The sequence below is a fragment of the Furipterus horrens genome, unplaced genomic scaffold, assembly GCF_987537825.1.
Source record: "Furipterus horrens unplaced genomic scaffold, mFurHor1.1.pri manual_scaffold_2, whole genome shotgun sequence".
Classification (NCBI taxonomy): domain Eukaryota; kingdom Metazoa; phylum Chordata; class Mammalia; order Chiroptera; family Furipteridae; genus Furipterus; species Furipterus horrens.
The window spans coordinates 71,922,647-71,945,140 of NW_028327172.1; the positions used below are offsets into that span (position 1 = coordinate 71,922,647).

The 22,494-nt window shown below is 43.2% G+C and overlaps 1 protein-coding gene across 1 annotated transcript in view; it reads left to right on the plus strand.

The window, feature by feature from the left end:
- The window catches only part of LOC150018803 (uncharacterized), a 72,138-nt gene that overhangs the window by 30,880 nt on the left and 18,764 nt on the right, over window positions 1-22,494 (plus strand). The window contains exon 5 of the mRNA XM_090267333.1: window positions 19,241-19,314. Within this exon, the coding sequence (XP_090123459.1) occupies window positions 19,241-19,242 (2 nt within the window). The 3' untranslated portion in view covers window positions 19,243-19,314. The remainder of the gene's footprint in view (window positions 1-19,240; window positions 19,315-22,494) is intronic.

A 22,494-nucleotide genomic window follows, 5' to 3' on the forward strand; every position in this document is an offset into this window, starting at 1 on the left:
GCTTCTTTCAGTTAATAATATACATTTAAGATTCTTCCATGTCTTTTCATGCCTTGGTAGCTCATTTCTATTTAGTGCAGTTTCTTTATCCAGTCACCTACTGAAGGACATCTTAATTGCTTCCAACTTTTGGCAATTATGAATAAAGCTGCTATAAACACACATGTGCAGGTTTTTGTGTGGACATATATTTTCAGATCTTATGGTGCTTAACAAGGTGCACAATTGCTGGGACATATAGTAAGAGTATGATTAGTTTTATAAGAAGCAGACTAATTGTCTTCCAAAATGGCTGTACCATTCTGCTTTCCTACCAACAATGAATGAGAATTCCTGCTGCTCCACATCCTCATCCTCACCAGCACTGCGTGTTGTCAGTGTTCTCGATTGTGGCCATTCTCGTAGGTGTATAATAGTATCTCATTTTAATTTGCATTTTTTCTGATGGCATATGATGTGTGGCGAGATTGTCTTTTAAAGAATGCTGGGACTTATGTCTTTCCAAAGAGAAAAAAAATGGTTTTACTAGAAATGATGCCAGAGTAGAAAATGCTATCTTTCCTGATAATAGAAAGCTGTCCAGGTTCAGGACATCTGTTGGGTCCTCTCAACTATTTTCTGTGGTTCAAAAGTCTTATAGACAGTCATGTGGTTTTTAGTGAAGCCTGTTTAGGTGTGATTTTGTTGTTAAAAATATGGTGGAGACACAAAAACCCTTGTTAATTATTTGGTAGAAATTGCATATCTTAACTTTTTTCTTCCTACTGTTCTTGACTTTTTAAAAAGAACTATACTGTTTGGGTTTCTTTGGCCTAGTCAAAAATAGGGTGAGACTAGAAAAATACATATTTTAACTTCTTTGAGCTCTTTTTGGTTTTACATTTTGCTTTCAGTGCCCTTTGGGACTTTCTTTGTAGAGTATCATATTTTAAAAATATTTTAAAGGGTTCCTCAACAAGTGAAACAGAATTACCATAAGAGCTAGCAATTCCACCCTAGATATATTGGCAAAAGAATTGAAAACAGGGACTCTAATCTTTATGTACAGAGGTTCGTAGCAGGACTGTTCACAGCACCAAATGGAAATAACTCGAAGGTCCATCAGTCGATAACTAGATAAACAAAACATGTTGTAACCATACGATGGAATATTATTCAACCATAAAAAGAAATGAAGTACAGATATCTGCTACAACCTGGATAATCCTTGAAAACACTATGCTATAGGTGAAGGAAGCCAAACACAAAAGGTCACATATTATATGATTGCATTTATATGAACGATCCAGAGTAGGTAAATCTGCAGAGACAGAAAGCAAATGAGTGCCTGCCAGGGACTGGGGAAGGGGACTGTGGGCAATGACCATTAATGGTATGAGTTTTCTTTTGTGATGATGAAAATATTTTGGAACTAGATAGAGGCAGTAGTTGCACAACATTGTGAATATCCTAAATGCCACTGAATCGAATACTTTAGAAATGGTAAAACATTTTTTGAAGTGGCAGCACATATGTGTTTTTGCCAAGGGTGGCTTTTCTAGGGACACTGTACAAGAGTTACTCTCGAGAGAGGCACCCGAACGTGGGTTCCAAGAGGGAGTGTGCAAGTGCCCCCGCTGGGCCGGGGACCGGGCCTTGCTCCTTGCCCTGCCGCCTGTCCCCAGGGGAGAGCTAGCCCTGAGAGCAGCCACCCTTGTCACTCAGCCTGATCCTTCTTCTGTGAAGAGGGTTTTAAAGCAGCCTGTACAGGATTGCTCTGAGAATGAGGTGAGCTCATGGATAGAAAGTGCTTGGCACACTGTAAGTGCTTACTAAATACTAACCCTTATCTCTGGTCTTTGGAAGAAGAGAGTGAAATTGGCTCAGGGGGAGAAGCAAAATGCTAGAACTAGAAAAATGGGGGTTGATTTCAGCCATCTAGGTTTAGGTTAGACCTTTGAGAAGAAGATCAAAAAATTCCGTTTCCTTTTAGAAGTCACCATAAGCACTGCAGCTGGTAAAGCTAGTGAAAGCTAACTTCCGCCAGCTAAGCAAGCAGGACTTGCACAGCACTTAGAACACTGCAGGTAGTGAGGGCTATCGAAGTGTTTGATTCAATTAAAGAAAATCAGCCCGAGTGAATTGGAGCAGTCTCACCAAGGCAGTGACGGGCTGGTGTCCCCGCGCACTCCCTTCCTTGCCCGCTGCTTCTTCATTCCTGCGGGCTGCCCCTATCTTGTCAGCCCTCCACTCTGCAGGAGACTGAGCTGCTGGCTTCATCTTTGAAGGCTGGTTTTGTGTTTCTGATTCCTGCTTTCTCCTTGAAGAAAGGACTTTAGTCATCACCTGGGCCCAGTGAGCCCTCTGGCAGAAGACTGGGACCTAAGGAGAGCCCACCTCACTTAGCTGTAAGGGCAGAGGGGCAGTGGGAAGGCAGGGAGGCTGCAAAGGCTGGTCTGACTCTCATTGATGAAGAAATAACAGTTTTTATTTCTTAGCACAGGATCGTACTGTGGAGAGGACTAATTTTAGGATACGTATTACTAGGATGTAAATGGGTACATTGATCTCTCTCTTTTCTGATTCTGTTTGCACTCAACATCTTTACTGCACAATGAGCACCTTATTACATACTGGCTGTTCTTTACCTTTGTCATTTCACGATTTAGTGCCCAAATAATATCAGCTGTGGTGTAGAAAGAAGAAAGATCATTGTACTTGGCATCTGAAGAGCAGTGGCTTAGCAGTAGTCTGTACGGAATTTCTACTCATTTTTATTATTTTGGCTGCCTGGCCCTCTCCTTGTGGGAAAATGCGTCTCCTCTGACCACTCTTGGGCCTGCCTGGTATGGTTCCTGATTGGTCCCCTGCGCCAAAGATGGACTGTTGATCTGACCAGGCTGGTCAGGGCTCTCCCTGAAAAACAATTTTTTTTTTTTCAGTGAGAGGGGAGAATCTATTATGAGGCCCAGATGTTTCAGAGACTCCAAGGCAGTAATTGCAGACATGTACTCGGATGTTAAAATGGGGCTTCTCCCTACTTCTGTTTCTACAGAGCCACAGGCTCAGGCATATCCTGTATGTACCAAAGTAAATGTGAGGCAGCTTTCTGTGTGGAAGTTAAAAGGAAAAGCCTAGAACTGGTTTTACCACTTTTAGACTCCTCAGCCAGATCAGAGATGTGAAGGAGAGGTGGGAAGGGTTAGACTGGAGAGGGGAGAGGATTTAATGGAGACATGTCCTTGGAGAAGCTGCCTCTGTCTGTCTGATGTTCCTACCATGTTATTATTCAGCATAGGGCTGGGAGAGGAGAGACACACTGGGCATTATTTCAAGCCCATCTGCATGAAATTTTGAATTTGAAGCCCAAGAGCCTTTTTTTCCTCTGTGGTGGTAGAGCTGGGGAAATGGGGTTCTGGAACTCAGGTGGCCCTGGTTTCCTGTCTGGAGGAGAGAGAGCTGGGCTACCATGGGGCCAGAGGAAGCCGCAGGCAGAGAGAAGCTGAGATCTGGAATGTGCTCATCAGGGGGTCCTCTGCCAACTGCTGCCCTTCCCTGTGGGCTTGTCCTTTGCCTGGGCTCATTGGACAAGCTTTGTTTTGTCCCTTATAACCAAGGGCTCTAAATAATACATGGTGTGACCTTCAGCGATTCACTGGACTTCTCTTACTCTTGTTTTTCTTTTCTGCGTGTACAAGGAGGTAACAATAATCACCTCACAGTCACTGATATGTCCCGATGAAATAATGTAGGTGAAACAGAGGAGATGGGGGACTGTTACAAGTTTAGTGATTATTTTACTAACTTTCTGACACTTAACAATTTGATTGTTCTGAACGTTGTTGGTTTCTTAGTTTAACACATTAACTGCCACACTAGAAAAAAAGTCTTCCGTGAAGCCACGATATTTTATTACAGAAATAGAATAAAAACATTGAAAACAAAGTATTTCTTTATGATTTGATGAAAAAGTAATGGGAAAACTTGAAACAGTTAATAAAGGAAGTGTTTTTGTTTACATGTCAGAGTTAGTGAAATTTAAAGGTTAAAATAAATAGAAAATAAGTTAACTTGTATTCATTTGATCCACGTTTTTGAATTGCCAGTATTAATTTAACAATAACATCAGTAAGTAAGATTTTCACGAACAATCTGCAGACTTTTATCCATGAGGCCACTCTTCACATAATATGTATGTTATAGCATGGGTGCGTGAGCTGCCTGTGCACCATGAGGCACCCAAGGTAAAGTGACGTGTGAGTTGTGTACGCTTCACAAGGCTCCCGGCTTAAAACTAGGGTGAGTTAAATATAATTCACCTGGCAGTTAATGTGTTAAGTTAAACATTCTTACAGAAACAAATGATGTCTTTAGCACATTCCTTTTTTTTTATAAGAGTTAAAATAAGTTTGACCTGATCTAAGTATTTGTAGGAAATGAATGAATGGGTCTTGATAGATTATGGCCTTTTCAAGCCTAAAATAAGCTTTCTCTGAGTTGAGCTCTAACTATGTGTTGGTGAGCATCGAGTGCAGATTTCATATCGGATGGGCTGTTGTCCATGCCTCCTGTGCCAGGGAAAATCGTGCTAAAATTTTAGAGTGATTGAACACTTATTTGGCTTTGGAGTTCAGTTGCCTTAGGTTTGAGTATCCTGATGTTGTCACTCATTGAACTATGTTGTCTTTGAGCCACAATCTTGTCATCTGTAAAATGGGACTAACTGTCTGAACCCTGCAGACTGAGTATTAAGGTGATGTGTTTCAGGTCCCTAGCTGTGTTTTGTATGTGGTAGGTGCTAAATAGATGTAGCTGCTACTATTAGAAACAACAGCTTCAGTAACAGTTGTAACTAAAGGGGGTAAGACTAGAGAATAAGAATCTGAATTTGGTATTTAATGCCAAAGTCAATCGGTATAAAAATGAGCTAATCGACTACTGTTGGGTGCCTCCTCTGCTTGAGGTGTGGGGTAGAGTGGATAACGCTCTCTCTTTCCATTGGGTGAACAAGTCACCACCATATAGAGAAAAACAGGTAACATATAAGGAGCTGGGTTTTGGAGGATGGCAGAGGATTGGAAACCAGGAGGCATCCTAGAGAAGGCCGACAGTTGATGGTAAATGTAACAAGGGAAGGGGAGGTGATGTCTAGAATGAAACATTTAGGGTGATCTTTGGAAGAGACCAAATGATATATACACATTAGACCTCATTTTCCTGTTTTATTTTTCCTTTGTCTTCCTGATTCCATCCCGACCTGCTTAGTGTTTCTGATCATTATGATGGAGATCTTACCCATCACACATTCCAGAGCTACACACATTTTTGCAGACTCATTTTCTCTCTGAACAGTTGGCTTTTTGTTAGCTCACACCCCTAAATCATCAGAATTCCCCTAGCAGATTTTGCTCCCCCTCCATTTGCTCTGCCTTACTTTAGTTTTCTGCACTGTAAGTGGCCTTTTTGGAGTTTTATCACGTTGAATCTTGACTGTCAATTCAGCAGATGTTTGTTGAGCGCCTCCTGCAGGCGGCAGGCAGGGCAGTGGGCTCATGGGGACCGAGGAATAGAAAGAGGAATGAGACGGGTAGTCTCGGCTCTGAAGCCGCTTGCTTAGTAGAGGAAACAGATGGGCAGACGGACTTGAATTAAATGTGATTAGTGCTTTATTTGAGTCGGGTAGGGAAAGACATTTGGCGGGAGCCCCAAATCCTCGAGTGCTCCCTCAGCTAAGGCTGCCCACCTCCCCTGGTCAGTCTGGACATGCATTCTTTCTTTCTCAGTAGCCACAGTTCTGACGGGAATCTCGCTACAGGGCTCCCTGGTGGTAAAGTGCCTAAGTTCCTTTTGTCACCCCACCCAAATCCTGCTCCAGGCTATTTGGAAAGTCTAGATCTAGAAGTTTGATCTTTGCCTCTTCCCACAGACTTACACCTGCTGCTCCCCGGGTTCTGCAGCCCAGCAACCCAGAGGCCTGAGAGAACCTCTGACCCCTTCCTCTGTCTCTCTGCTGTTCTGATTATTCACCAGGTCCTGTCAGCTGTGTCTCCTCCTACTTCTTTCCTCATTGCTGGCTCCCAAGCCCAAGCCATCATCTCCAGCTGTAGTTCATGACCCAGGTTACTGGGTTCTGAAATTAATTTAGAGGATTTTTACCAATATTAAAAAGAAAGAAAAAGAAGTACAATGAAAAACATTAGAGTGGAGTGCATCTAGTAAGGTTGAGTTTTATTTTGTGAAACTTGTATTTGTATATAATAATAGTTTTACAGAAAAAGGTTAACATTGCTGGAGGTTTTATATGTATTGACTTATTCATCCCCCACAACAACCTATGCGGTGGGATCATTACTGTTATCCCTGCTTTACAGATGAGGAAACTTGGGCTCAGGGCAATTGAGAAACTGGCCCAAGGTCACAGAGAATGCCAGTGTTCCTGCCCACCCATCAGCCCAGGCTGGAAGCCCGCCTCTCATAGACACTGTGTGTGTGTGTGTGTGTGTGTGTGTGTGTGTGTGTACACACACATACGTACTGGGTTGCAAAGTAGAGTATCTTTCTTATTCTGAAGGTTTTGGTAAAAAAAGGAAGTCGGAAAGTTTCTGTCTGGCTAACATCTGTGCCATCACTCTTACCCCTCCAGATCTCTGAGCAGCAGCCACAGTAACCTTTCACAGTACAAACTGGATGATGCTTCTCTACAACAGGGTCCCCTACTCTTAGGACAGTGTGCAGTCTGTGTGGTGACCGGCCTGTGTTACCTGGTCCCTGCTGCCACTTGAGCCTCACAGCTCATCCTGTCTCATGGGCTCTGAGATCCCTCGAGTCCTCTGAATGTGCTTCCATGACCTCAGACTCAGGCCCTTCATGATCTGCTCCCGTGGTGCCCTGGACTGCAGTTCACAGCACTTACTGTACCCAGAAAGTAATGGTTTCTTGTTCAGCTGGTATCTGTCTGGGATAGGGACACAGGCTGGCTCAGACCCCCAGCCCTGAGGGCAGTGTCCAGTGTGTCAGTCAGTGATGCTTACTGGGTGTTCCATTAGCTGTTGTTACCGGACTAAAGGGGTTCATTTGCCAGCATGCATCAAAGCCCAGTAAAACCTGGACAGGAGCTTGCAGAAAAGAAAGTAAGGGTTTATTTTTAGGAGGTGGCCCACACCCAGGGTCACAGGTGAGCTAATACTCAAAGACATGGCTCTTAAGTGGCTTTTAGGGAATGGGTTATACAGGGGAAAAATCATTCACCATGGTGATCAAGGCCATCAGGGTCATGGTCTGTACTGATTCGTCGGCACTAGGGTAGGGGCGTCAATTGGTCATTACATCTGGTCCTGACATCCCTCTGACATCAGTTCATCTGGTTTTCCTGCTTTTATGGGCCTGGAGCTGAGACACAACTGAGGCCTAGATGTTATCTCTAGTTTGATGGAAACTGTCTCTGTGGTCAGCAGACCCAAGGCTTTGTTCCTAAGATTACTTGATGTGGGTCAGATCCTTATTGTCATGAGGGCTTAATGCTTAAGGGAGTGGTTATGCAAGGGAGGAGGAGGCTGGCGAGTCGTGGTCCTGGATGAGGTCAGTCTGAATCAAAAGGAAAGAAAGGAAAAAAGGTCATATTAAAGAAATGAAGTTTCGACTTCCGGCCAAGATGGAGGCTTAGACTGACGCGCTAGGTCTCCCTCTACAACTAGAGAGGAATACAACTACTTCAAAACAAAGGATAACTAGAAATTCCAGAAAATAAAACTACACAGAAGCCCAACATATGAAGTTATAAACCAGCGGCGCCCTTTGGGCAGGTAAGGGGAGCGAAAGGGGGCGGCGCTGTTTGCGGTCGCACCTGGGACAGCAGCGGGGAGAACATTCCCGGCTGCAGTCGAACCCCCGGCAGCTTGCGACCCCAACGCTGGGGAAAGCAGCCACCGCATCGCCTTGAACAGTGAGGCCCAGGAGGGCGGGAGGACAGATCCCGGTCTCTTAGCAGAATAACTGTGTGAATCCATCTTGGACCCCCGCCCCCAAAGAAAGTGCCACAGGGCTGCGAAATAGGTCGCGGACAGGCACCGGTCGCTGGGTTGTGACGACAAAGCACCACAGCGCGGCTATAAAGGTTGTGGATCGTCGCCGGTCACTGGGTTGTGACGAGTACACAGGCACCGCCCCTACAGCCGGCCCAAGAAAACAAAACGCATCTGTCAAAATGAGGCAGACAACTATAGAAATCCCGGTGGCACAGCTCACCGGGCAATAGATGAGGAATCTGACAGATGAACAAATAAGAAACCTGTCAGAGGCTCAGTTCAGGGCCATTGTTATCAGGTGGCTTACAGAATTCACAAAAGATCTGGAAAAAGATGAGAAAGAAGCAAAAAACACTCATAACGAAAGGAACAAAACCACATACGAGACAGATATTGAGGAAAAAAAATCCAGAGTTCATTTCAACAAACTGGAATATGGAGAAGGAACAAGCAGTCAACCAATGCAGAGAGAGGAAATGGGAAGCAACGATGAGAGGATCAGAAACCTCTGGGACAGCTATAAAAGGCCCAACATAAGAATCATTGGTTTGCCAGAGAGCGAGGAAGATGAACTAGAACTTGAAAAATTGAGTGAAAATATAATAAAGGAGAACTTCCCAGACTTGGGGAAGGAAATAGACTTACAGGTCCAGGAAGCACAGAGAGTTCCAAAAAAACTGGACCCAGGGAGAACCACTCCAAGACACATTATCATCAAAATGTCAAAAATTAAAGATAAAGAGAGAATCTTAAAAGCAGCAAGAGAGAAGAAAAGAATTATGTACAAAGGGGTCCCAATTAGACTATCAGCTGACTTCTCAAGGGAGACCCTGCAGGCAAGAAGGGACTGGCAAGAAATATTCAAAGTAATGAAAATCCAAAACCTACAACCACGAATACTCTATCCAGCGAAATTGTCATTCAGAATAGAAGGACAGAGAAAGTGTTTCCAGGACAAAATAAAACTGAAAGAGTTCATTAGATCCAAACCACTGTTATATGAGATGTTAAAGGAACTGGTTTAGAAAAAGGAGGATCAAGACAATGAAATCTAAAATGAAAACTGCATCACAAGAAACAACAGAAGCTAGGGAATTGAAACAAAGGCAAACTAAACAGGCAACGAGAGTGGAAAAAGAGCTATAGGTACGGGGAACATATTGGGGGGAGGTCAACAGGGAGGGGGAATGGGGAGAGGGAGGGAGATGATATAGGAATTAAGGATCATGGTAGGAGGGAATGGAATAGACAGAGGTTGAGAAGAACTGTATGCACAACTAATGGACATGATCTAAAAGGGGGGGACAACTGGAGGGAGGGGGGCCACCGGGTGGAGGGGAGCAGAGGGAAGGGAAATTGGCACAAATGTAATATTATAATCAATAAAACACATTAAAAAATAAAAAAAATAAAAAAAAAAAATGAAGTTTCTTTGTAGTTACACTATGGATGAAGAAAGGCCAGGGTCTCATTTTTGGCTGAATTGATTATATCAAGATATTCCTTACTCTTCTTCTTATCTGACCTTTCTAGAAAGCAGTTCTTTAATTAGCCATGTTTATTTTATAGATGGGTCAAAATCTTTTGAATATGTGTGTGGTGGGGGGTGGTTATCTTTTAATTCACTGGATTTTCAGTGGACTGTTCTAACAGGATGAAGAGCTGCTGGCCTACCTCAGCTGGGTGGACCCTCAACTCCCTGTGGGAGGGGCATTGCGGTCTAGTGAGAGCCCTGCACCCCAGATCAAGAGATAAAGGCCCTGCTTGTACCACTTTGCATTTCAGCCCTGAGACAGCTTCCTGGTGATGATAGTGTGCGCACCTATCTCTGGGCCGATCACCACAGTCAGAGGAGATCCACTGTGTGTGGAGGTACATGACATGCAGTGTTGGCTATTCAGGAGGGTGGTGGTTTTGTTTTGTCCTTTTCTTTTTTAGACCTTCTTGTGCATGACAGTGTCCCCATAGGCCCAGTGGTATCAAGCCCAACCAAGATCAGGGGTCGTTCTCTCATCTGTTGAGTGAGTGTAGCCCTGGGGCAAAGCCATTTGAATTCCTTCTCTAAATTCACATATTGGTGATGTTTTTAAAAACTTGATATTTGACCTTGGGGAGCTTTCTGGACTACATTAGTGCAATGACAACTATATTGCACTTTGGCCCAGAAATCATAACCACACTGAGAGTCATTACAGCTTTTGTTTTCTGAGCATCTGCCATATGCAGACATGTGCTCAGAGTGTCTGTGATGTGTTACCTCTCCTCCCACCAACTTTGTGAAGTAGGTGGTCCACTCCATATTTTGCAGAAGAGGAAACTGAGGCCCAGGGACACTTGCCAAGGTCTTCACTTGGTGTTCTTTGTAGGACACCTTTATCATTTTAGTTACAACTACTATGCTAATGTTTTCTGTGTGTTTTTTTCCTTTTATTTTTACTTAGAAAATAATGATTGTAAGCTCCTTGAGAGCAAATTTTACTAGTTGCCTTCTTGTCTGTCTGCATGGTCTGTGTCCTTGATTGGTATAATCCAACTTTTCCTGGGTGAGATACCTCCTCAGGAGGCCTGGTCATCCAGGCCAGGAGTTCTTGTTCCCATGCCGGACTCTCTAGTGGTCTCCAGAAGTACTTCCTGCTCCTTCTTTTCCTGCCCCCAGTGGTGGATTGCATGCTGGTTGGATAGAGTATGTGCTCTGGAACAATGATCTTCAACCTTTTTGATCTCATGGCACACATAAACTACTAAAATTCATTGGCACACCAACAAATACAGGTTTCACCAATCTGACAGAAAAGTGTGTATAATTTGATTCATTCACACTGGATGGCTATTATTATCTTGGCTGTTATAATTTTTTTATTTGACAGTCTCAGGGAAAAGAGGTCAGTGCCCCTCACCAAATAGTCAGGTATTGCATTTTAAAAAAATTCTTGCAGCACACCAGTTGAAAACCACTGATCTAGAAATGGGAGCTAATTTCCTCTCCTCTATACTTCTTTTTATTTCTAAGTGCTCCTGTTTGTCTTCTCTGGGCTGCGTTGGTTTTCCCTCTTTATGCTGAAGTTTATTGCTCTTTGCTGGCTCCTTTATTTTTATTTTCCAAGCTTGCTGAAATGCATCTTGATTTTGGCATCTTTAGATGTTTAAAGCCCCATACTTTGTTACTGATGACTTTCCCCATTTTGCAGAATTCCATTTGGTTGTAAGTCTGTTTTGCAAGAGCCTGCTTCTTTCCCTTCCATCATTAAATGTTATTATTTTTCTCTGCTCATTTATAGAAACTTATATTTCATTTTATGGATTGTAATAATGGACCTTCAATGCCCTATAGTTTGATTTCCAATCATATGTTCATGGAGCAAAGCGTGCATTCATGTGTCCTTGCTCCTTCTAAAGGGCAAGGCTGTATCACGTTGGTGCTCCACACTGCTCATCAGCTCTTGTATGACTGGTCTTAAACGCCTCGGCACAGTGCGGGAGACCACTGGTGGCCCTCGCCCTGCTGCCTCTGCACCTTCCTTCACCTGCCACGACTTACGCTTCCCCTGCACTTAGACAAGCAGTTCTCAAACTTCTCATTTCAAGACTCATTTAAAATTACTTAAAAATTAGTAAGTTCCCCAAGAACTTTCAATTATGTGGATGATATCTATCTTGTAATATTAACAATATTAGAAATTGAGATTGAAAAGATTTTAAATATTTGTTGCATTAGTTTAAAAATAGTAATAATAAAACCATTACATGATAACAGATAATATTTTTATTAACAAATAACTATTTCCAAGACAAAAACATTTAATAAGAGTGACATTATTTTACTTTTTTCCAGGTATCTTTAACGTCTGCCTTAATGGAAAATAGCTGGATTCTCCTAAATGCTTTTGCAATCATTCTGTTGCAGTGTGTTGTATTGGTTGAACTATATGGAAAAAAATACTGCCATACACAGATATATGGTTGGAAAAGGGGAGTATTTTGATAACCCTTCAGTTAATTACGAATAGTCTTTGAAACTGCATCAGAGTCTGACAAGTGGTAGTTTCTTAAAGGTTTGTTGTGGCTTCAAATCTAAAATCACATAAATGAACTTTTCATACTCTGATACATTAAAATCTGTTAGTCTGTGTTGCACTTTAAAAGGCTCTTTTATGCATTTTATAACACCATGCATTAGGCATTTGGAAAATGCCACATTCATTAATGTCATTACCATGCTCAACTGAAGTCTTTAAGTATTGAGATACACTAAAGCTCACAGTGGCCAATATAAGTTTTTCAAAATTTTAATTTTTGTTTGAAAGCTAACATTGTTTTCTTTAGCAATAAATACTGTCAGTTTTCCTTGAAATAACAAGTGTGCATTACTAAATTTTGAGAAAATGTCTACAAATACACAGATCTAAGTAACCACAATTTTTCTGACCATCATCTTTCAAGTAAAAGTGGTGTTTCATGAAAAAGAGTGGCTAATTCACCTCGCAGCCCAGCCACACCGGGGCTTGTCCTCCCCAGGAGCCAGCTCACTTTGGCTGGCCCCAGAAGTGCTTTGTGAGAGTGCTTCCTGTCCCTTCACCTGGGCAGCAAAAAGATGGGTGCTCAGGGGTCGATATTTAATAAAATTAATAATTTTTATCTCTTCATCAAGAACATTCTTAAGCGAACTTGACTTTTTTTAACCATGAATGTGTGGTAGAGGAGAATTCCATGACTACTAATACAATCAGATGCCTTCATTCCTGCTGAGGCACCAGCAGTTTTACCCACCATTGCCTCTGCACTGTCAGTGCAAATCTCAACATAGCTGGAGACAGTTTTGATCCCCAGAGAGGTCTTAGACCCTGCTTTGAAAACCACTGGGTAAGGCCAAACTGTCTTTAGTCATCTGCCTGGAATAGTCATCCTCACCAGCTTTCTGTCCTCATGTGTGAGTGTCCATGTATACATGTATATCTATGTATGCATCTGAGTATATATACAAGTATATCGTGTGTTAGTGTCTTTCACTTCAGCTAATACTAGTTGTGCTAATCACATGGGTCTCTCCTATAGAATGTAGATTGTGAGCCAGGTTTCACGTTTATCTTGGGGGTCAGTAAGCACCAAGTTTCATGGCTATTAAATGTTAACTTGTTAGAGGTTGGCTCTCTTCGTCCTCATTATGTCATTATTGCAAGGGCTTAATAAATGTTTTTGAACAAATGAAGAGTTTGGGTGGGTGTTCTCCCGGATTTCCGTAGAACATTGGTTCTCTGTAATGCCATAAGCATTAAGTGTGAAAGGGCATCTGTGCTTAACTAGATTTGGGAATGTTCAAGCAGCTTTTTAATTGGAAGTATTTCCCAGATCCTTTATTGTATAATGTTCACTGTGAATTTTTATGGGGGGTGGGAGGCTACAGAATATAGCATTTCCCAAATTGACTAACACGTGAACCTTCTTTTATGGCCTATCTCATTGGTTCCTTGGGATTTTCTTTGGGAAATAATCATGTAGCCAGGCTTTTTCATTCTTAACAGATAGGAAACTGATTACCTTTGCTTATTTATGTATTAATTTATGTCTCAGATATTTAATGAATACCTCTTAAGGTTAGACTCTGGTAGATTAGGCATACAAGGGTGAGCAAAAAATTTAAAAAAAGAAAAAAAGAAACCCAATGGTGAACAAAAAAATCCCCCAAAACTGTTAATACATTTTTGTGTGAAGTAGATGGTTAAGTGGGAGATTCAAGTATTCATTAAGTAATCACCCAAAATTAAAGTCCAAGTGTTATGTCAGTGTCATGTAGGAAGGTCTACTGTGCTAATCCACTTTCTGTTTTTTTCCATTTTCAAAGCTCTGCCAAGTTATTTAGGTATTCTTCTCAATGCTTTGCCACTGCTCGCATCCCTGTGATCTAGATGACTAACGAAGATCAGGAAAGATGCAGCCTATCTGCCCAACCGTGCCGCCCAAAAGCATCCCATGTTGGAGATAGGGCCTTCTAAAATGCAAGCCAGCCTGGCACGTAGTAGGTACTTTGTGTATGTTGATTGGCTGAATGAAGAATAAATAAGCATGCTCAGAAAACTCTTGAGACTGAAGGACAAACCCCACACCATGGTCTTCCAACCCAGTGTCCAAATTTGCACCCTCCAGGTTGAGCTGAATGAAATCATATAACCTGCTCCACTGCTCTGACCGACTGATCTTGGAGGGAACCAGTACGTTTCTTCTCTACCATGCAAAACTTAACACAAACTGCATTCAACTTTCTATTTTGGTCCAGTACTGCCCATACATTGGGGAAGAATGTTAATTCATTCTTTATATGAATACGATTAATCAAAGGACATGATGTGGATACAGTAAATTGGCCTTTGGTCTTCTGACTGCCTGGATGGATGATAGTAGCAGGGTTTTTGCAACCAAGTAAAATAGTCTTGGAGTCAGGACTTGGGTAGGAAGATTAAGCCCATGTTTAATTGGGTGTTTCATTCTGTGAAGTCACCTACAGAGAAATCAAACATCTACATAAATCAGTGCTCTTGGTTCTTGGCATGTGGCCCACACCACCACTCACTTTGGGCTGGATGAGTTCTGGGAACCCATCAAAACCTCCCTCTCACCTCCCACCCCAAGTATAGCTCCATGGACAGGAAAAAATTTACCAGCTCAGGTTATCCTCTTGTTTCGAAGCCTGAAACTTCTTCAGTCACATCATGTTCCTGCCAGAGTCTGAAAACTAACAGGCTTGATAGAGGCCAGAGGTTAAGTGGCCTCACTTAAGAGAACAGCAGCATCTGGGTTGCTGACTTTTCAGGTGCTGTTCTGAGATTGAACTAAGAAAATTCTCAGGGAGTTTTGGTCCTCTTGAATTCTAATTTTTGTGGCTGAATTAGAGTCACAGAAATAGCATGAGTTGCTAATTTAAAAAAAAAAATTTCTTTTCTTTGTATAGGTAATTCACACTGATTGTAGACATTTGGGAAAATACCAAAAGCCATAATGCTGGAAATTACTCGTAATTCTAGTATTCAGAGATAATCACTTACAAAACATTTTGTTATATTTGCATGCATTTTTATATGCATAATTAAGATCACTGTGTATAAATTTTGATTTCTACTTTTCCCACTTAACATATGAATATTTTCTTTTGCACTGAGAGCAATACAATGTAGAAGCTTGCATTAGTTTCCTGTGGCTGCTGTAATAAATTTCCACAAACGGAGTGACTCAAACAACAGAAATTTATTCTCTCACAGTTCTGAAAGGCCAGAAGTGTGTCTCAAGGTGGAAGCAGGCCTATGCTCCTTCTGGAGGCTCTTAAGAAAGAGTCTGTTCCTTGCCCCTCCCAGCTTCTGGTGGCTGTTGGCATTCCTTGGCATGTGGCCCCATCTCTCCAATGTCTGCCTCTGTTTCATATGCCTTTCTTATGTGTATGTGTGTGTGTGAGTGAAATCTCCCTCTGCTTCTATTATAAGGACACCTGTGGTGGCCTCTAGGACCCTCCCAGAACATCAAGGATTTCTCTTCATCTTAAAATTCTTATCTTAAGCACATCCTGTAACATTTTTAGGTTCCAGAGTTAGGGCCTGATATCTTTGTGGCTATCGTTCAGCCTAGTATAGGATTTAAGAGCTTGGACTTGGGAGCCAGCTTGCTGGGCTGAAATCCCAGTGCTGTCTCTTAGTAGCAGAATGGCCATGGGCGAGTGTCTTAACTCCTGGTGCCTCCGTTTTCTGATCTGTAAAGTGGGAATAGTGACAATACCTACTTCTTTGAGTTCATATGAGGATTGAGCGTTAAAAACATGCAAAGCACCTAATAAGCTTAGGGTAGTGCCTGGCCCATGTTGTTATTTTAATTAAAAATCCTTTGTAAAATGTCATTTTAATGGCTGCGTAAAACTTTATGTATCTACCCTAATTTATCTAATCATTTCCTTTTCTTGGCTATTAAGTTCACTTCCAGCTCTTTGTCTCCTCTAGGCCACTGCCATGGATACCTTGGATACCTTTGAGTGTTCAGTTTTGTCCCCATTTTAGGTTATTCCTTGTGAAGAGTTCTGAAGATGAAATTATGATGTCAGATGGGGTATACAGTTTTAAGCCACTTTTAAGGATTTGACAAATTGCTTTCAGGAAAGATTGTACCTATGTTACTCCTGCCAGTAGTTGAATGATGAGAGTGCCCATTTTATTGTGGTTATACCTGTATCAAGTGTTACGATTTCAAATATTCTCAGGTATTTTGGCTTTAAATGCTGAATTGTAAAAGTAACTCAACATAGTGATTCCTTTAGCAAGAGCTATTCCTGAATGCTCTGGAGGATACAGGAGGAGTGTTGAGGGAGAGGATATGTTAGTAACAGGGCAGTGCTAGGTACACAAGGATTTTAATTAAAATGTTTTGTTTCTGTTTTCAGACTTGGACATTGAAAGCTGAGCACTTTATGGGATGAGGAAGGCATGCTTGAACAGAAAACTGCTCAATTTAATCACTTTACAACTACAACCATGTGAGGGACAGGCATAAAGGGCCGGGAGGGGACAGCTTCTGCACTGCCTGCCGGAGGTGGTGGGGGAGCAGCCTGGGAAGGGCTGAGGGAGGCCTGCACTTGCTCTTTGCAGCCCTGCTATCTGTTAGCCTCCTCTCCTTTCCTGCCCACTGGCTCTGGTCATGCCCGGCACCGGCCTCTGGGCTGTAGAGGAGCAGCATCCTAGCTGAGGGAAGGACAGGGGGTGTTCTTTTTCCTCAGTGGTGAACTTATGTGAGTGTACAGTGTGCCCCATGTACAACTAGTCACACCAGTTCAACAATACCTGAACCAGTTGTAGTGGACTAAATGGTAGCCCCAAAGATGTGTCTAGATAATGTTACCTTATTTGGAAAAAGGATCTTTGCAGATGTAATTAGGGTGAGGATTTTGTGATGAGATCAACTTGGATTATCCAGGTGGGCCTAAATGTCATCACTGGTGTCCTTTAAGAGAGAGAAAGGGAGTTCTCTCTCACACATGCTCACACGCTCACACTCACACTACAGTGATGTGGAGGAGTTAGGTGGCCGCAATCCAAGAAATGACACTAGAAGCTGGGAAAGGCAAGGAACATGTTCTCCCCAGAGCCTCTGAAGAGAGCATGGCCATTCCGACTCCTTGATTTGGGGCTTCTGGCCCGCAGTACTATGAGATAATACATTTATATTGTTTTCCACCACTTAGTTTGCGGTAGTTTATTACAGCAGCTGCAGGGAACTCATATACCAGTCTGTGCTCCATTTAGTAAGGCAGGTCTACTGATCGTGTGTAGCAATATCAAGTCTATAAAAGCTTCGAAGGCTCTCAATTTCTGTGCTTATCTTGTGAACCAGCAGCAGAGCTGGTAGATGACACCTGTTTGCAAACCACCCTTTGAGTACCACTGGCCTCCCTCCTTCGTTTTATGAGTGAGGGAACTGAGGCCCAGAGAGGGAGTGGCAGGGCTGAGATAGAGCACAGGGCATCTCTGCAGCTTGGAGTGGATGGATGGGATGTGGCACCAGCCTCCGGGGGCCAGGTCTGGGCAAGCAGACGGGAGAGCTGCCCTTCAGCTTGTTCTGTAGGCCAGCTGGTGTTCCTGCCACTATTCTGTGCCCTGCTGAGTGAAAGCTGATGCTCCAGTGAGCCCCTGGAGCACCGAGCTGCTTAGAAGGCCCAGAAACCAGGAAAACTTATGAAGCTTTTGCTGCAGCTAATGAGCCAAATAGCCGCAGGCAAAGGGTCCTATCAGTAAGGTCACTGCTTGCTGTCGACTTAATTTTCATTTGACTGCTTCCATCCTTGTGATTTGGGTGTTATTTTTCCATCTGCAGTCCAATTTTAACTTCCTACATTTTCTGAATGGTAATTATCTCTTAGAGAACATGGGATTAGTCTACAGTTGTTTTGACTCTTACGCTGCTTGAATAAGTCCATCCAATTTAACTTGGTATTCAGGGCCCCCTGAAGAACCTTCTCCTTTCCAGCACTGCCTCCCACCCCTCCCTTTCACACACCGTCATGTCTGAATTTTACCAAATCATCATTCCCTAGTAGAAGGGACTAGAAAAGGTTAGATTCTTGAAGCCCTGTAGGAGGTCAGTTCATGGTTGACCAACTCAAGTACCAATATAAACATATGGCAAGGAGATAGTGGGCACAAATCTTTGAAGATCTCAGGGAAGAAATGGTCACATATACTAAAGTACACTGTGACGGCAACACAAACAGCCAGTACCAGACACTAGTGTCTGGTCCACCTCCAGCTCAGCTGAAGCACAGGGTGGCCGTGGCCAGGCAAGACCAGAGGAAAAACCGGCTGGCTGAGCCCAGCACTAACTGCGGACCCACTAAACCATGAGCAAATAAAACACTCATTGTTTAAGACAAAAAAGAAAAAAGGCAGCACAATAAATCAAGACTGAGTTATTACACTTCTTATATTAGTAACGATAGGCATTGTATAGTTACTCAGTTATTCCTTGCTTGCTGTGGGCACTTACCACTCTCTAACCTTTGTTTTTTCAATGAAATTCTTATTTGCTTTGTTATGCATAATGCCCATATTAGGAGCCCCTTTTCTTCAGTATCTGGGCTTCCATCTTAATAGTTAATACTGCTGGGATTTTATGAATTGTTTATTGGGTCTGTTCTCCAGCTCTCACACGTCTTCTTTTCCTCTCAGATATTATGGGACAGTAGTAGTTCAGCAGGCCAGGTCACTTTCTCATCTTTCATTTTTTCCAAGGCTTTGTTTCAGAAGCTTCTTTCTCCACCCTCTCCTTTTGTTTCTACTTTGTATATTTTATTCTTAAATCAAGGTTTTTTGTTGCAGGAACAAAAATGCCCTCATTCCAGCTTAAGTTAATAGGCGGTTTGTTGTGGGAGCCTCAGGAATTGTGGGGAGCAAAGCTTGACCTGCTTGCTGGGACCTGGAGCAGGAAGGCATTTCTAACTCAGGGCTGCGTGGTCCTGCTCATCTCCTGCCTGTCTGTGTGTGTGTGTTTCTCTGGATCAGGGCTCAGGACTGCCTGCCTGAGTTTACAGGTGTTCATTCCCAAATGAGAGAAGGAGAGAGGAGGGCAGTGTGGCTGATGTGATGTGTCCACCCCCAAGTCACTTAGTTGTGATTGCCCTCTCAGCATGGACTTGGAAGGGCATCCCAGAAAAGGGGTGCATAGAGGGGTAGACCCCCAAACCTATTAATATACCTTGTCTGATTTCTCAACAGGAATAACAGTCACCTCTACTGGAAATCGGTTTGCTGAAACTATTGAAACAGCAGTTCTTGAAGTTGAAGAAAAGGTAAGTAGAAGTAAATTTGCATCTACTAAAGTTCTCTTACGAGGGAAATGGTGTGTGGGGAGGGATTACTGTCCCTGCCTTCCTCAGACATGTCTAGTTCTATATATGCTATTTTACCCCCATCCCCGACCCTGCCTGGCCAGGGCCTTTCTCAAATGCTGCCTCACTGGAAATGAAGCCTTTTTGGTTCCCTCCTGCTGGCAGTGATTTCTCCTGCTTTTCAAACCCCATAATACTGCCTCCTTCTTACGTTTTCATTTGTGCCCATGTGACTGCTCTGCTCCATGGCTGTACTGAGTGTGGGGCTCCTTCTCTGTGACCTCGCCATCCTAGCTTTCCACACTGGATTATAGTTGCCTGTTTGTGCCTTTTCCCAGGAAGATCCTCAAGGGTGTACCTGAATTGTGCCTGGGACACAGTAGATGCTCCATAAATGTTTATTAAAGAAACAGTGAGTCAGCCTCCCCGCGAGACCATCCGCTGCTGTGTGGGCTCCCTCCACCTCCACCACCCCGCTCATTCTCAAGCTGGTTCTGGTCTTTGAGCATTCATCAGAAACTGCTAATCTTCTCAAGTTGTCCTTTGTGTTTTGACTGTTGGTGAAATGAAGCTAATAGCAATGCTTTTGTATCTGATTTTTCATTTTCATGGGCAATTGGGCCCATGTTCAGAGCAATAATCCAGAAGCTGGAAGGGAAGGGAGGTGACAGGCAGGTCAGGAAACCAGTGACCACGGGAGCATGGCTCCCAGCCTACCTCCACCTCCCTGTGGCTGGTGTTCAGTGGGGCTTGCACGAGGTCAGCGTTTGGTCCTGCTGAGGTTGTGGTCCCTCCTATCTGCTGGCATCCATCTGTATGATCTTCCAAGCTTCCAAGCTGCTTCAATCAATGGACAATTGCATTTTTAAAATCCTAACCTGAGAATATGTTTACTGATTTTAGAGAGAGAGAAAGGGAGAGGGGGCAAGGGAGGGAGAAAGAGAGGGAAAGAAAGAGAGAAACATGGATGAGTTGCCTCCCATACACGCCCCACCCAGGGATCGAACCTGCAACTCAGGTATGTGCCCTGACTGGGGATCAAACCTGCAACCTTTTGGTGTGCGAATTGGTGCTCCAACCAACTGAGCCACACAGCCAGGGTTGGACAGTTGCATTTTAACTCACCTCCTTGCTCCAAACCTTTTTGCTTTAGATGAATGAGTCAGCAATTTCCTTTTTTCAAACTGTTTACTGCATTTGTTAACTATCCCAAAGATATTCCTTACTAATTTTACCAGTTTTCTGGGTCACCACCCTCTTAGAGGACTTGTCCCAGCCTTTCCTACCTAACAGCAATCCATAGTTGTCTCTTATAGCTGTAGGGTTCTTCCCCTTTGACAGGGCACTTCTCCACACATCACCAGATTTTCTTCCACCAGTCCTAGCAAACAGGCAGGAGAAAATGGTAACTTCTTTGTGTCAGGAAACAGACTCGGCAGCTAAGAGTCTTGCATAAGGTCATGTCGTCAATGCGAATGGAGTTGGGTTTTTCTCTCCCTTGCACCATCTTGGTCCTTCTCCTTGAAAGCCACTGCTGCCATTGCAAAACCTGGGTACTCTGGCTCTCACCTGTCTCTTACCCACCCCCAGTGTTCCTTTCAGAGAGGGGAGCCTTCATTTTCTGTTGAGAGATGCAGTCTGACCGTTGTGTTTCCCCCCACCCCAGCCAGCTAGGCAGCTTTCTTGAAAAAGTAGGTATCTGTGGATCTCTTCTTCCCAAGACCTTCCAGTCAGTCTTGTCTTATTTTTGTTAGGGCTTTTTTAAATTCAGGAAATTTAATTAATTTACACTAATGCTGCCCTGTCTTATTCTATGAGTAAACTGGAAGACACTAATAGGGGGTTGATCAGCTTAATCTAGCTATATCTAATGATGTTCTTTCCCTCCCTTCTCCTTTCATAATTGCAAATGGTTCTATCAATTAAGGCGACAGAGCACAGTGCTTTATTGCCATGTGTAATTGTTTCGTTAAATGTGATTTTTTTAAAACAATGGCTCGACTTTTAATTAGAAAGCAGATTGTTGAATGACATTTTGATTTCTCCTTTGATGGAGGAATTGGAAAATAGACTCATCATCATAGGAAACCAAGCTTAGTACAGAAGGAGGCCTATTAACTTAAGAGCAGGATGTGATTTCAGTGAGTCATTGTTTTCCTAAAATAGACCGTCTTTTCTGGTCTTTTTGTTGAAGAGAGACCTCCTTCTGCATCTGATGCCACCTTAGATTAACATTTCTGTAGAGGAGACTCTAACTTGGAACCCCCTGGAATAGCTGGTACTTGAAATAATATTCCTGTCTGGGTGCAGGACTAGAGATACCAAGAGCCTTCAAGTGGAGCTCCTTGAAGACATCAGAATCAAGAAATCAGCAAACCTATTATGCCTGTAATTGAAGGAAATAGGCTACATTTTTTACTTCCCATTGTGGTGTGATGCAAACACCATTTTACTGTTAAAAGTTGCTTTTTTCTCAGCTACAAGGCTGGTACCTGTGTTACTACTGAGGCAGCAGCCTGCACGTGTGCTGGCCAAGTTTGGCCCCATAAGCTCCTCCTGTGCACCCCACCTTGGCTGGCACAGAGGTGGACATAGAGCACCCGGGAGGAGGTCAGGAAGGGTCACCAGTGAGAATGGCCCAAGGCATTTATCACTCTACATGTCGTCTCTGTACTTTGTAGTACCTGTATACCTTTTATAGCACTTAGCAGACTTGTATATATTATGGGCACCTCAAGCTTAATGAGTCCAAATATTAACTCTTGGTCTCCTTCTACCACAGCCCCTTTCCAGATCTCCCTTCCCTCCATCTCATTAAGGTGAACAGCTGTTATCCAGAAACTGGGGAGTCACTCACCTTTTTCTTCCTCCAAATTACCAAGTCCTAGTGATGCTTCTTACATTCATCTGCCCTCTACACCTACCTTCCAAGTCCAATGACCCTGTCATTGCCTTGGTTACTGCAAAGGCCTTTGAATGGGCTGCCCTGCTTCTACTTTCCCTCCATTCTTTCATCACTTTAGACCCAGAGAGATCTTTAAAAACACTTGACATATCATTTCACTCCCTTTGTTAAACCTGTTAATGACCACCTCCTGCACACCTGGATGAATCCCACATTCCGAGCGTGGTCCATGGAGA